Here is a 14698-nt window from a genome sequence, read left to right as displayed (position 1 = left end):
TTCACTAACCATTCCTTAGCCCACCTGCCCAACCGATCAAGATCCTGCTGCAACTTTTGACAACCATCTTCGTTATCTACAATACCACCCAATTTCTTGTCATTTGCAAACTTACTAATTGTGCCTGGTATGTTGCCATCCACATAATTGATATAGATGACAAACAGCAATGGACCCCGCACCAAACCCTAAGACACACCACGTCATAGGCCTCCAGTCTGAAAAACAACCTTCCACTATCACCCTCTGTTTCCTTCCATGAGGCCAATTTTCTATCCCGTAAACTAGCTCTCCTTGGGTCACATACAATCATTTTCCCATCTCTGGTCTTTTCCCACCCATCTGCCATTCAAAGGTCCTCATCACCTGTATCCACTTATCACTTACCTAGCTTTGTCCCACCCCCATGTCTTTTCCAGCTTTTTTCTTCCTCCCTTCTCCAATCAGTCTGAAGTGGGGTACCGATCCAAAACGTCGCCTATCCATGTTCTCCAGAGATGCTATCTGACCATCTGGTTTACTTCAGCACTTTGTGTCTGTAACAATTTTACAGTGTTATATTGTTTTGGTGTCTCCATTTCACCCCATCACTCAAAAAAACATTGTCATTATTTTAAGAAAAAACTGCAGATGCTGGAAAAATCAAAGGTAGACAAAAATGCTGGAGAAACTCAGCAGGTGAGGCAGCATCTATGGAGCGAAGGAATAGACGACGTTTTGGGTTGAGAAAGGGTCTCGACCCGAAACGTCACCTATTCCTTCACTCCATAGATGCTGCTTCACCCGCTGAGTTTCTCCAGCATTTTTGTTATTATTTGAGCTTTACCAGTTGTAGCTTACTTAATAAATGTTACATGGACTTCACCAGAGAAATTTAAAGAGTCTGATGAAATCTTTAGACTTATTTTTGTCTAATTTTAGGACCAAGAGACAGATTTAATAATGAATAAACAAGGCTATCATTAATTGGGTTGAAAATTAAAAGACCATCTGGATAACCTACATGTCTAATCACAATAAACCTCTGAGAGCTTCTTTAAAGAGCATGTTACAGATCAGCTGTGAACTGCCATTCTAGTCATACTTATGACCATTACAATGTCATCACTAGGTTCATAATACAAGGTCTTCGGTTTGGGACATCTAACTTGCTGCCTGGAAACCCTACAAGGGTTACTTCTGCCCCATCAGTGGTCACTACGCTGGTACACAGAGTTGCTAAGAGAAGTTAGCTGTGCCATTTAACATTGTTATAGGATGCCCCTTTTATAATACCAAGAGAAGGTGTATATGGATCTGGGAATACCCAGAACTACCCCAGCTCTTTAAAAATAACAGCCCATGATGCAATCAGGATGGAGTACTTGGGGATCAACAGGTAGGCAGAAGGGGCTACAGCTGCAACCCCAAGGTGGTACTGGCAACCCTCACCTTCTATGAGTCACCCTGAAACCCATCCTATGCTGCACCAGAATATCCAAGCTACAGGACAGCGCACATGACTTTTCTGTCCAACAACAATTTTCCTGGTCTCCTTTAGGTTGTCATCTGTTGAGATCCTTAAATGTAAAGCTGTGCTAATAATAGGCATTTAATTTAAAATACTATCATGCTATAAACATGTAAATTAGTCGAAAATGACAGTCAAAGCTGGTGTATTCAATGAAGAAATCACGATGCCATTTTTAAATACCACAAATTTAAGTACTGGACGTCAATGATGATTTAGAATGTTCTATTTTTGTTCATGTCCAACTTCATTCTCTATATTTATCACTAAACTTCTGGCTTCTTGCGTCAGTTACTAAATATGACTTCCAGCTGGTGCTGTATTCAATATCATATTAAATAATAAATTGTCAAAGAGGTTGCCATGTAGACCTAGGTTAGTTTCCTGCACTGTTTTGTCTTTACTATTTTATAAAATGGAATGTTTTATTCCAATTGTATTCTTAGGTTTGTGCTGATTTGCAAAGCTCTTTGCAAATGAGTTAGACATAAGAGAAATTCTGAAAGAACCTTGCCTCAAGTTGCACTTAAGTTCTCAAAACTGAAGAAGTGCTTGTAACAATTGTTTATTATAACATGGAAAAAAACTCAAATTCTTGCACAGCAAGGTCCCTCAAATATGTGAAATGACCAATTGGATTATCTGTTTTAGTGATGTAGGCAGATAATAGTAGTATGGAATACTGGGTGAATTATCTGCTCCAAGTGATGTATGAGATCTTCTATGTTCATTAGGCCCTATTTTAATGCCTCTCTCCAACGACAATAGTTCCTGCAGCATACCACTCCTCCACTGCTTGGTGTCAAATTATATGTCCGGGTATCTGGAGGGGGGTTTGAGCCTATAACCTTCTGTCTGGTAGTACTTAGTCTGATCAAGGCTGTTATAAAGTAATGCAAAATTTCTTTATGGAGATCTAACAAACTTCTATGATTTAGTTTACAATATATGTAAAGTGAAATTTGGATTCGATTTTGGTGACTTATTGTGCACCTAAATTTCTTTTTACTTTTTCTTCACAGCTTCTAGTTCTTTATAATTAAAATGTTGTGGTTAATGTTTCTCTGATAAATATGCTTATTACATATTAACTTCCATATGCCATCATTCTGCTCACTCTTACTTTCTCAGCAGCTTCTTGTTCCACCTGGGCCACCTAACTTGGTGCCTTTTCAAAGTTTGATATGCAACTCCACATGCAATTGTAATATATAGTAAAAAGCTGAGAACAGTATTAGATTGAAATGAATTCAATACTATCTTACTGTCACTGTAACTATACATGCTTTTACCTGAGACCATAAAAGAGATTTATGGGATTCTAAAGGGTTGTGTCATTAACTGCACATTAAATATACTTTTTAGTGCAACTGGTCATTTGGTCATGAAAATTGTAGTATATTTAATGATATAATTGTTCTCAAATGTTTACTCCACCTAATTGATGACCAAGCTCTTTCTGATTCCACACCAATCCGTTACCAGTGTAAATGCTTAGGAAGTAGCAGGATTTTTGGTGCTCCCTTTTATTGAATTGAACTGCAAAATTTTTAATATCCACTAAACCTTTTTTCCGTTCCTCTTTATAACGGATTTTGGTTATAGCAGACCTACCGATATTCAACTCCAGGCCGGGAAGCCGAGGCCAACACTGGCATGCACCACCTCCCCGGCTGCTTCAGCTGGGCTGCCGATCCCACCCCCGCCCCCCCCCCAACCCCCTCCCCCCTGAGTGCTTCCAGGCTGGGGTGCCAACACCACCCCTGACCACTTGCAGGCCTAGCAGCTAACACCACCCCTGGCCACTTCCAGGCTGGGCAGCTAACACCACCCCCGGCCGTTTCCTGGCTGGGCTGCCAATCGGCAATAACGGACAACATTTCCCTCCCCATGGTCCATCATCACGAGGGTTTACTGTATACAAAGTATCTGCATTAACATGTGTATATATGTTGTGATTCTAACATACAAAATGATCCCAAAGCATTTCACAGGAGAGCGCTCAAACTACATTTATCACACATCCATGTAAATAGATATTAGGGCAGGCGGTGATCAATTTGATTAAGCAGAGAAGTTTTTTTTAAATCTTATAAGGGAGCGAAAGGAATTCAGGAATGATGTTCCAGAGTTTTGGATATCACTGCTGGTGATTGAGCAACTATTGAAGAAAAGGCTAATGATAAAAAACACTAGTAGAGAAGGGAGAAATGTGCCTAGCTTGAATTGTACTTAAATCATTAGGAAGTGCCTTGGGGATCCAGAGATTTTGAAACTATATAAATGTAATTTTTCAAGAAGCATTTGCAGCTGAAAAAATGCCTTTCAAATGGCAAGATATAAAATAATTCTTCCTGGAGTTTTATTTCTGTTGAAGCAGAAATTAATTGAAGCAATATAGAATAATGTGCCCAATGTTTTTCTGGATAGATTTATTTTAAAAGATGATATATAAACATTTGAAAAGAACATCTGATGTAGACTTCTTTGTTAGATAATTAATTATTATATAATTGCCAGTCAGTTAGCAATGTTTGGCAATTTTGATTTGATATTGATTTCAGCATCAGTGTTTTTGTATAAATATGATAGTGTAATAGGTCCACAGTAACGCAGCACAAATCTATTGTAAATTGATTATATTTCCCCACTGGAAACATTTTGTGACACAGGGCATAATCTTTAATGGAATTTGTGTGAAATTAAATTATACCAGCATCAATACACACAACAATGCAGGATGAGTAAATCAGCTTAATTTATTTGCTGTTGGAGTAGCATTGGTGTTGAAAGAATACAAATGCAGCCTTATCCTGAAACTGAAGAGGCTGTCAGATGAATAAAAAGTTAAACCTTTTATTAGGCAACACTGTAATTTGATGGGCAGAAAGTTCACGGTTCAGTAATTTTAGCACACCCAGGCAACAAGAGACTGGTTAAAATGGAATGAGGTAAGGTCAGCTTAAAGTTAACAGAAAAGTGGTTGATAGAGATGGTGGGATCAGAGATGTATGTCATTTCACATCCTGGCTTGAAGGCCTTCACTGGGTAGGAGGTTAATAATGGAAAATGATCTGCTTCACTGGAGGAGATAAATTCTGTCAGAAGCAGCTGGATCTTATTGGAGCTTATATGCATGACAGTGCGGAGTCGGTGCTTGTAAAAGACGCAGCATGACTCCAACAATCTAATGTGACAAAGGAGATACAGAGGTTGTGTCATTTATGTTATTTTTGCCTGTTGTGTACTCTGTCGACAAGAAAGATAAGAACATCTTTGTTAAATCGAGATGCACATATATGCGTACAATTTGTCGAATTTTCACTGACATTTTTATTAGCATTTAATGCTGCTTATTAAAAATATTTACTTTCTCTGTAAATGTTGTGGTATATTGCTCCTTCACTGAGGCAGAGGTATCTTGGCTGTGAAACTTGCTGTGCCTGTTGGTGAGGTATTATTTCCAGTCTCTGTTGATTATTTTTAATTTTCTTTCCTCCAAAGCTGCAAACTTTATAATTTATATATCTATCAGCTCAACTGTGGACTATATAATATTCTACATAATGGGATCAAATTTAAAATCGGTTAACTGGAAGTTAGTAGCTCCACTCGGGTCCAAAATAGCTACCATTCATGTTTAAATATTACAATATGGGAATGATATTTATTTATTCTTAAAACATAGAAACTGTCTAATCCTGATCAGCAATCATGCCATTACAAAGCTGAAAATGTACGTCCCTTATTTCATTATCAGAAGAAAGACTTGTTCTGTTTAAGGTAAAATGAGAAAAAGAAAAGCAGTAAAATGGATTATAACCATTCTAGAAAAAGATAAGATGTTCATATCAAATTGTATTGTGCGAGTTCTCTGCAATTCCGTCAGTTGTCAATATGATATTCCAACTTGAATACGAGATCAATGCTTTGGAATTTCGTTCATTCTGTTACCAAGCTTTTGAACTTGGTAAATGGTAAGTAATTCACAATGTTTGCATTAAGAAAGATGCTTTTTGTTGAAATGATTATTTTCTTGTACTGGGGTGAATACTTTCACACAGGAACTGACAACATTGAGGATTGAAGATAGACACAAAATGCTGGAGTAACTCAGCAGAACGGGCATCCTCTCTGGAGAGAAGGAATGGGTGACGTTTCGGGTTGAGACAGCGTCTGATCAAGGCTCTTGACCTGAAACGTTTTCCTCTCCCCTGACTCTCAGTCTGAAGAAGGGATTCAACCCGAAATCTCACCCGTTACTCCAGCATTTTATGTTTATCTTCAATGGTAAGCCAACATCTGCAGTTCCTTCCTAAACATTGAGGATTGCCTGAGTTTGATTTTGAGGTAATCTCATAAGTGGGGGAGAATCTTTTGTATTTAGTTATTGTGTTCAAGTACAAAATGTTCAACTAGCATTTTATCAACACAAAGTCATGATGATCTACCTGATCCATTTTTTGCCGAGATGTTGAGGCATGTTGACTGTCGTAAGCTTGTCCAAAGATAAATTCTCATTTCTGGGATTTCATTAAAAAGTAGTATTGACCTTGTGAAATTATATCTATTGCTCTTTATAAAAATCAGTGGTGCCATTCTGCTCGAACAGAGTTGGGTCTTCTCTGCAAAACGTATGTTCAATTGTAAATTATTATGGTGATGTGTTGATTTTTTAATGTTTTGGGATTTTGGCGTGCTAATCTGACATGAAATGAAAAGCGGTTACATTGCCATGCAGTTTCTGTCTTCCATGTCCTAACCCATCCTGCTGGGACCATCGGTTATTGACTATATGCACATGCCTTGCAAAAGTATTGGTTTATCTGGGAACAAAATGAAAGCATTTGACTTTTTTTTCTTTTTAAGGGCAATAGTTCGCACAGCCATACAACAGGAAGCAACAGTAGCACCACCCCATCAAGTAAAAGTACTTTATCTGCCCCAAAAGTTCGCAAGTCCGTCCACAGCCGTATACACGAAGCTGTAAAAGCCATTGCACTTTGCCACAATGTTACACCTGTCTATGAAGCGCGTGGGGAAACAGAATATGCTGAGGCCGATCAGGATTTCAGCGATGAAAACCGCACGTACCAAGCCTCCAGTCCTGACGAGGTTAGTATTTGCCTTTTATAAAGCTGGAAATATAGTGTGATATGGTAAATGTCAGCCATTTAAAATATGGCACTGGACCTTGTTCACTTGGACAGCCCTTCTTTTCTTTGGAAGAAAAGAATAGTATTCAACGTCAATTAAATTGTCACTGGATTACTAACTAGAGATTTGCTAGGTGTTCTCTTGGGTAGACGGGAAGATTAAAAAAAAATTGGTTTTAATTTTAGGGAGTCATATTGATGCAACATAAAATGAATCACATGTATTAAAGTCCAAGAAGAAGGAAAAAAAATCTAAGTGGATCATTGTTTAACTCATTGAATATTTTTGTACTTGGAATGATGGATGATGCCAGTGTTTTGCAATCACTGAAGCACCATTCTAAAAGCATATTTTATTGAAGAAAACTGCTTTCACTATTGTGCCCCAGAGCTTTATTTAGCAAAATTGTTCAATTGATGTTTCCCTTATAAATCATTCAGTGTTGGCCGAATGAGGTTTTTCTAAGTAAGCAATATTATCTCTAAACAGAGAAACCACTGGCACTCATTTTATTTCCACGTTGACTGAAGAACAACTGACAATCTGCATGAGCCTTAGGTGCAACTAAATCCTTTCAGTATTGTAAACCTACCCGTTGGTTTGTATACAATGCCTTCTGGTTGGCATAAATTTACATTTTGATTCATCTGTTACTTTCTCAAGGCAGGCAAAGCTTTGTTTCTTTGTTTGAAGTATATGGTAAATGAATTTATGTTTGGTATTTTTGTAAATCAGTGTGAGGCATTGGGATAATTTGAAATTGTGCCCTTTAAGGGAAAGAAGATGGCTTATCCTAAGTAAGTTGTACCTGTGCCTTTTTCTTCCTGAATCTCAATGAAAAAGGGCACATAATGATTGGCTGCTCTTTTTTTTGCCTCTTCTGCATTAATTTTTTTCCACTCTTCCCATCACACACTTTATCATCTTTGTTTTCATATTTTAACCATTTTCCTTCCAACTTTTAATTCATATTTAATTTCTCATCGGTGGAACATTTCACTTTCAAGGTTTTTCATGCCTCATTCGGAGTCACCTGTTTTCTTCCTGTTCTTAACTATTTTTCCACCTTGCACTGCATCCAAGGACAAAGCATTGTTGACACAAGAGGCTGTTCAGAATTTGTTCAGAAGCTTAGTGAAAATTCCAAATAATGATAAATTATAAATGAGTATACTTCTTCCCAGTTTAGGTAGTAAAGATGTTCAAATCAGAAAGCTGAGCTATGGAAGGAGACAAGAAAATTTAGAAAAGATAAAGCCTGCTATAGTTGCAAACATGTTAATCAGATTCGGATTCATTTATTGTCACATGCGGGTTATCATTTTCAAAGTCAGTATATCTGAGACATTTGCTGCCTATTTTTGAAATTCAGTTTATTTTAAATGCTTTGCCTATTTGAAAAAGTTCAAACTCTAATTTTGATACAGGCTGCACCTTTGGAAAATAAGGACAAGTGTGTTGAAAATAAGTGGGAATGTTATCTGTGATTTAAATGTAGGAAAATCAATTTTATTTCAATCTGCATGTGAGAACATTATGAAAATTTATTCCTGTTTTTTTTTCATTTACATTTTATGTTCATAAGAGGCCAGAGCTCCCCATTTGTATTTTAAAATAAACATTATTAAGATAATTTAAGTTCTTACAAAGCAAAATAGTTATCCAATATCAAGAGTAAACATGAGCTGATTTATTTTAATGTAAATATTTTTCAGCCTATCTCATCTAGCTATCTAATGCATTAATCATATTATCTATGAATTTGGAATCCCATCTCTTAGCCTAACAAAATCTTCCCGTGTTTGTATTTCCAATGATCAGTGATCAATATTTTGTTGTGCAAATATAGAAACTGGTACGGTGTTACAAATTGACCGTGCAAAGTCTACAAAAAGCGAGCAGACATTGCAAAAACAGTATTAAAGTTGAGCTTGATGGGCATAAGTACAGTGCCCTCCATAATGCAGGGCTCTCACTTAACTTTTTTTCCTCTGTTGCTAGCCGGGCAACCTAGGCAGCTTTTTAGGTTGCCAAATGACAGTTTAGGTGGTCATTTAAGATGGTTTGCATGACGCGTGCAATAATGTGCTCGGACGAAGTGCGTAGTTACCAGACGGAATTATGCTCAATGAAGCATTCACATATTATATCTGCTTCAAATAAAGTCACAAACTAAATCAAGACATGATATATACTACAATGACATGCTGCAAAATTACAATACAGTATCTCAACTCTTTTTACACGTTGCAATGAACGCAATTTTTATTATTTCTTTCCTCTTCCAAACAAAAATGTGGTTGGATTATTCAGCGTATGATCAACCTCGGTGAGACCAAGCGCAGGCTTGGCGATCGCTTCGCGCAACACCTCGACTCAGTTCGCAATAACCAACCTGATCTCCCGGTGGCTCAGCACTTCAACTCCCCCCCCCATTCCGAATCCGACCTTTCTCTCCTGGGCCTCCTTCATGGCCAGAGTGAGGCTTACTACAAATTGGAGGAACAGCACCTCATATTTCGCTTGGGTAGTTTACACCCCAGCGGTATGAACATTGGCTTCTCCAATTTCAGGTAGTCCTTGCTTTCTCCCTCTTTCCCCTCCCATTCCCAGCTCTCCCACAGCTTACTGTCTCCGCCTCTTCCTTTCTCTCCCCTTCCCCCCCCCCCCCCCCCCCGACATCAGTCTGAAGAAGGGTCTCGACCCGAAACGTCGCCTATTCCTTCGCTCCATAGATGCTGCCTCACCCCGCTGATTTCTCCAGCATTTTTGTCTACCAACCATTCACACAAGTTCTGTTATCTCACTTTCCTCACCCACTCCCTACACATTAGGGGCAATTTTACAGAGACAAGTTAACCTACAAAGCCAATGCGTCTTTGGGATGTGGGAGGAAACCCACACGCTTGCAGGGAGAATGTGCAAATTCAACACAGACAGTGCCCGAGGACAGGATCGAACACAGATCCCTGGCGTGTGAGGCAGCAAGTCTACCAGCTGTGCCACTATATTTTGTTTTCCAACACACAAAAAATTATACGTTGATAACTTTGGTTACTAAAAAAAAAGAATATCCATTTTCAGCCTTAAATCTCTAAGTCACGCTATGTCCCCCTTTACAGCTACTGTATGTTTTAATTCAGTTCAAGACAATGGGCAGTACATTGGACATAAAGTTGCTGCCTAAATGTGCCAGAGACCCGGTATTGATCCTGATTAAGGGTGCTGTCCTTTTCCCTTTGATCGCATGGGTTTTCTCCGGGTGCTCTTGTTTCCTTCCACATTCCAAAGGTGTGCAGGAATCTCTTTCAGACCCAACCCAAAACGTAATATTTTCCTTTTGTCTAGAGATTCTGTCTGACCTGTTGAGTTACTCCAACTTTTTGTGTCCATCTTCGGTTTAAACCAGCATCTGCAGTTCCTTCCTACACACACGATACTATACGATAGAGCTGTTGATCCCAGGAGGGAAATTGTGTGTGTGTGTGTGGGGGTATATATATTATACACACACACACACACAGTTGTATATACATATATAAATATACACTATTTTGTTTTCTCGTTTATAACATTGTTTACAGAGTACTATGTTTACATATTCTGTTTTGCTGCTGCAAGTAAGGATTTCATTGTTCTAACAATGAAATCCTTAATTGAGAATAAAACACACTTGACTTGCGTCGCTAATGTGTGGGATAAAACTAGTGTACGGGTGATCGGTGGTCAGCATGGACTCGGTGGGCCGAAGGGTCTGGTTCCGCGTATCTTTAAATTAAACTAAAAACAATAAAACCAGAGGGAGTCTAAAGAACGGTCTCTACCCGAAACGTCACCCAATTTCTTCTATCCAGAGATGGTGGCTGCTCCATGGAGTTCCCCCGTACAATTAAAGCATGGAATAGTCTTCACCCTACCATGGTTACCCAACCAGACGCAACTAAATTTAAGGTAGCTCTTTTTTCCCCAAGAACCCTTTTTTGCTTAAATCCACCCTCCACCACCTCCAGTTTAAATTCCATTTGGAATATTTTTGGAGGACCAGGAAAGCAAGAAGCAAGAGTTCCTCCAGGGAGTTACTCCAGCTCCAGGGAGTGATTCTGTATTGGGTTTCAGCGGTCGCGGCGAGGCGGTGGATGAGGAGCGGTCGGAGAGCGGAGACATGTCGGCCCGGACACAGATGGCGGGTGGAGACGGAGAGTGACAGAGAGAGAGATAGAGAGAGATAGAGAGGGGGACCAAGTCAGGCAAAATGACATGGCTTTTAGATTGCCCGGCGGGACTTTAGGTGGCCATTGCCAACCAGGCAACCGTTAATTTTGACCCCTGTAATGTTAGGGACAAAGACCCATCATTTATTTATTTGCCTCTGTACTCCACAATTTGAAATTTGTAATAGAAAAAAATCACGTGGTTAAAGTGCACGTTGTCAGATTTTATTAAAGGCCATTTTTATACTTTTTGGGTTCACCAAAATGTAGAAATTACAACTGTGTTTATACATAGCTCCCCCATTTCGGGGCACCATAATGTTTGGGACACATTGCTTCTTGGTTCTTGGTTTCTTGGTCCTCCAAAATATTCCAAATGGAATTTAGACTGGAAGTGGCGTTTGTAATTGCTCAGGTGTGTTTAATTGCCTCCTTAATGCAGGGATAAGAGAGCTCTCAGCACCTCGTCTTTCCTAAAGTCTTTCCATCACCTTTGGAAACTTTTATTGCTGTTTATCAACATGAGGATCAAAAGTTGTACAAATGAAATTCAAAGAAGCCATTATGAGACTGAGAAACAAGAATAAAATTGTTAGATTCATCAGCCAAACATTAGGCTTACCAAAATCAACTGTTTGGAACATCATTAAGAAGAAAGAGAGCCCTGGTATAATAATCCCCAAATACCTGTCTGACAGATCAGAAACACTCTTCAGGAATCAGGTGTGGATTTGTCACTGATCACTGTCTGCAGAAGACTTCATGATCGGAAATATATAGGCTACACTGCAAGATGCAAACCACTGGTTAGCCACAAAAATAGGACGGCCAGGTTACAGTTTGCCTAGAAGTACTTAAAAGAGCAATCACATTTCCGGTCTTGTGGACAGATGAGACGTATATTAACTTATATGAGAGTGATGGCAAGAGCAAAATATGGAGGAGAGAAGGAACTGCCCAAGATCCACAGCGTACCACCTCATCTGTGGAGGGGGTGTTATAGCCTGGGCATGTATGGCTGCTGAAGGTACTGGCTCACTTATCTTCATTGATGATACAACTACTGATGGTAGTAGCATAATTAATTCTGAAATGTATAGACACATCCTATCTGCTCAAGTTCAAACAAATGCCTCAAAACTCATTGACCGGCAGTTCATTCTACAGCAAGATAATGATCCCAAACATACTGCTAAAGCAACAAAGGAGTTTTTGAAAGCTAAAAAATGGTAAATTCTTGAGTGGCCAAGTCAATCACCCGATCTGAACCCAATTGAGCATGTCAAGTCAAGTCAAGTCAAGTTTATTTGTCACATACACATACGAGATGTGCAGTGAAATAAAAGTGGCAATGCTTGCGGACTTTTGTGCAAAAGACAAACAACCAAACAAACTATAAACACAATCATAACACACATATTCTTTTACATAATAAATAATGGAAGGAAAAACGTCCCCAGAGAAAACTGGGGACTAGCCCCCAAAACAAGCATAAGCTAAAGATGGCTGCAATACTGGCCTGGTAGACCATCAGCAGAGAAGATACCCAGCAGCTGGTGATGTCCATGAATCACAGATTTCAAGCAGTCATTGCATGCAAAGGATATGCAACAATATACTAAACATGACTGCTTTCATTTACATTACATTGCTGTGTCTCAAGCACTATGGTGCCTGAAATTCGGGGGGGCTATGTATAAACACTGCTGTAATTTCTTCATGATGAAACCAAAATGTATAAAAATGGCCTTTATTAAAATCTGACAATGTGTACTTTAACCACACATGATTTTTTTCTATTACAAATCTCAAATTGTGGAGTACAGAGGCAAATAAATAAATGATGGGTCTTTGTCCCAAACATTATGGAGGGCACTGTATATACCTGCTGAACAAAATCCATCATCATTCTCAGCTACAGAAAGGTACACTGACCTAATGTAAAGGACAAGCATAAAAGGAGATAAACTAAGTCGATAGTCTGATGAAGTCCAAAGGTCACAAGCCAAGCAATGCAAGGGCATGCTTTGAACAGTGCCTCTGACGACCTTTGAATCCTTTTTGGTCAGAGGGGAATGATTGGTCATGGTCTTTAATAACTGGTCATTCTTGTAACCTAGCAATTTATTTTGTGAGGAATGATGCAAGGCTTTTCAAAAACTTAGGTGTGCTGGATGTTTTTGTTTTTTAAATTCTTGTATATGTAACCATTTGCATTATGGTTAAATTCCTCCGATATTTGTATTGTCAGTGGCTTTTGTTTACATAGTTCTGTGATTAAGAATCACATTTTCTTAAAAGCCACTTTTGTATGCTCTGCATGTGTCCGAATTGAAGTGGCTGTTTAATATGAGGTGCACCTTATTTGTTATATTCCAGTCACCTGTACTCTATTTATAACAAATAAAACATGGCTAATTGCATATAATATTCAGGAATGTAAATGTTCCTTTGGCACAGTACCATTTTGGGGAAAAAATGAAGATAATGTCCCATTAAAGGCAGTTTAAAAAAAACAAACTTTATATGTATTAGCACTAATGGTCTGTACATCAGTGGAAAAATTGGACTAAAAGCAGTATTTCACTGTAAATCATTGAAGTGTTGAGGCTCTTTGTAAACTAATTTTTCCGTGAAGTAGATGGAAATATATTTGCTTTCTGATTTCATTTATCTCAATACCATGGAATAAGTATTTGAGACATTAATATCTTTTAAAGATTTCTGGCAAAAATTATTTCAATCGTTAGGTTCTCAAGACCTAAAGTAAAGTACTGGAAAAACAATTTTTCCCCATTCAAGGCGATTTGGCGCAAAATTAAAAAGGATCAAGCACACAGCAATGGTTTAAATTGTTAATACCTACCTTACTAGTTGTGATTAAAGGTTATTAATGTTTCACAACTGTACTAAAACAGATGAATAAACACTTTGCATCTCTTGGACAATTTACTTTGAGTTCATTTTGTTATACCAGATACATAATTGTGGCTATCCTGAAAATGAAAAGTGTGAATTGAGAGTTTTTTGTCAGTCAGTGTGTACTACCATTTGCCTATCCAAAGGAGTCTCAATCCAGTTTTTAGTGCCGCATTAAAGTCGCCATCTAGTGTCTTCCAAGAAATAAGAGCTCCTTCAAAATGTTTAGTCAATAATGGTAAGAAAATGTGTGTGTTTTTTAATATAAGAGATATCAGAAACCTAACAATGTAAGTACAAATTGGTAAATTAAGATATATTTTTATACATTAGCGACTCTAAACTTTAAGGTTTAATTGCTGCTTTGATTGAAGTACATTGAAGTAAAATATTCCATAGATCATGATAATATATTAGACTGCATAATATATTCCATAATGTTATTTCAATGGTAGCCTACTGTCTCCGCCTCTTCCTTTCTTCTTCCCGCGCCCCCACCCCCACATCAGTCTGAAAAAGGGTCTCGACCCGGAAACGTCACCTATTCCTTCGCTCCATAGATGCTGCCTCACCTGCTAAGTTTCTCCAGCATTTTTGTCTACCTTCGATTTTTCCATCAATTTCTTTCTTAAACAAGACCTTTGGGGCGTTGGTTTACGATGAGAGAGGAAAGGCATATGGGTACCTGAGAGGCAACTTTTTTCACACAGAAGGTTGTATGCTATATGGAACGAGCTGCATGAGAAAGTGTTTGATGCAGGTATAATGACAATATTGAAAAGACATTTGGACACGTACATGGATATTTTGAGGGATGTGCGTCAAACTTGGGCAAATGCAACTAACTTACATGGGTAACTTGGTCGCATGACCAAGTTGGACCTATAGGCCTGTTTCCTCC

General features: G+C 38.5%; 1 protein-coding gene across 3 annotated transcripts in view; it reads left to right on the top strand.

Annotated features, from left to right (window-relative positions):
- atp9b (ATPase phospholipid transporting 9B (putative)) overlaps window positions 1-14698 on the top strand; it is a 341291-nt gene that overhangs the window by 271867 nt on the left and 54726 nt on the right. For all 3 annotated transcript variants that reach the window (XM_033019057.1, XM_033019056.1, XM_033019058.1), the window contains one exon: window positions 6380-6625. In XM_033019057.1, the coding sequence (XP_032874948.1) occupies window positions 6380-6625 (246 nt within the window). The remainder of the gene's footprint in view (window positions 1-6379; window positions 6626-14698) is intronic.

This window comes from Amblyraja radiata, chromosome 4, assembly GCF_010909765.2.
Source record: "Amblyraja radiata isolate CabotCenter1 chromosome 4, sAmbRad1.1.pri, whole genome shotgun sequence".
Classification (NCBI taxonomy): domain Eukaryota; kingdom Metazoa; phylum Chordata; class Chondrichthyes; order Rajiformes; family Rajidae; genus Amblyraja; species Amblyraja radiata.
Note: the sequence above shows the minus strand (reverse complement) of the source record. Positions and strands in the feature narration are given on the sequence as shown.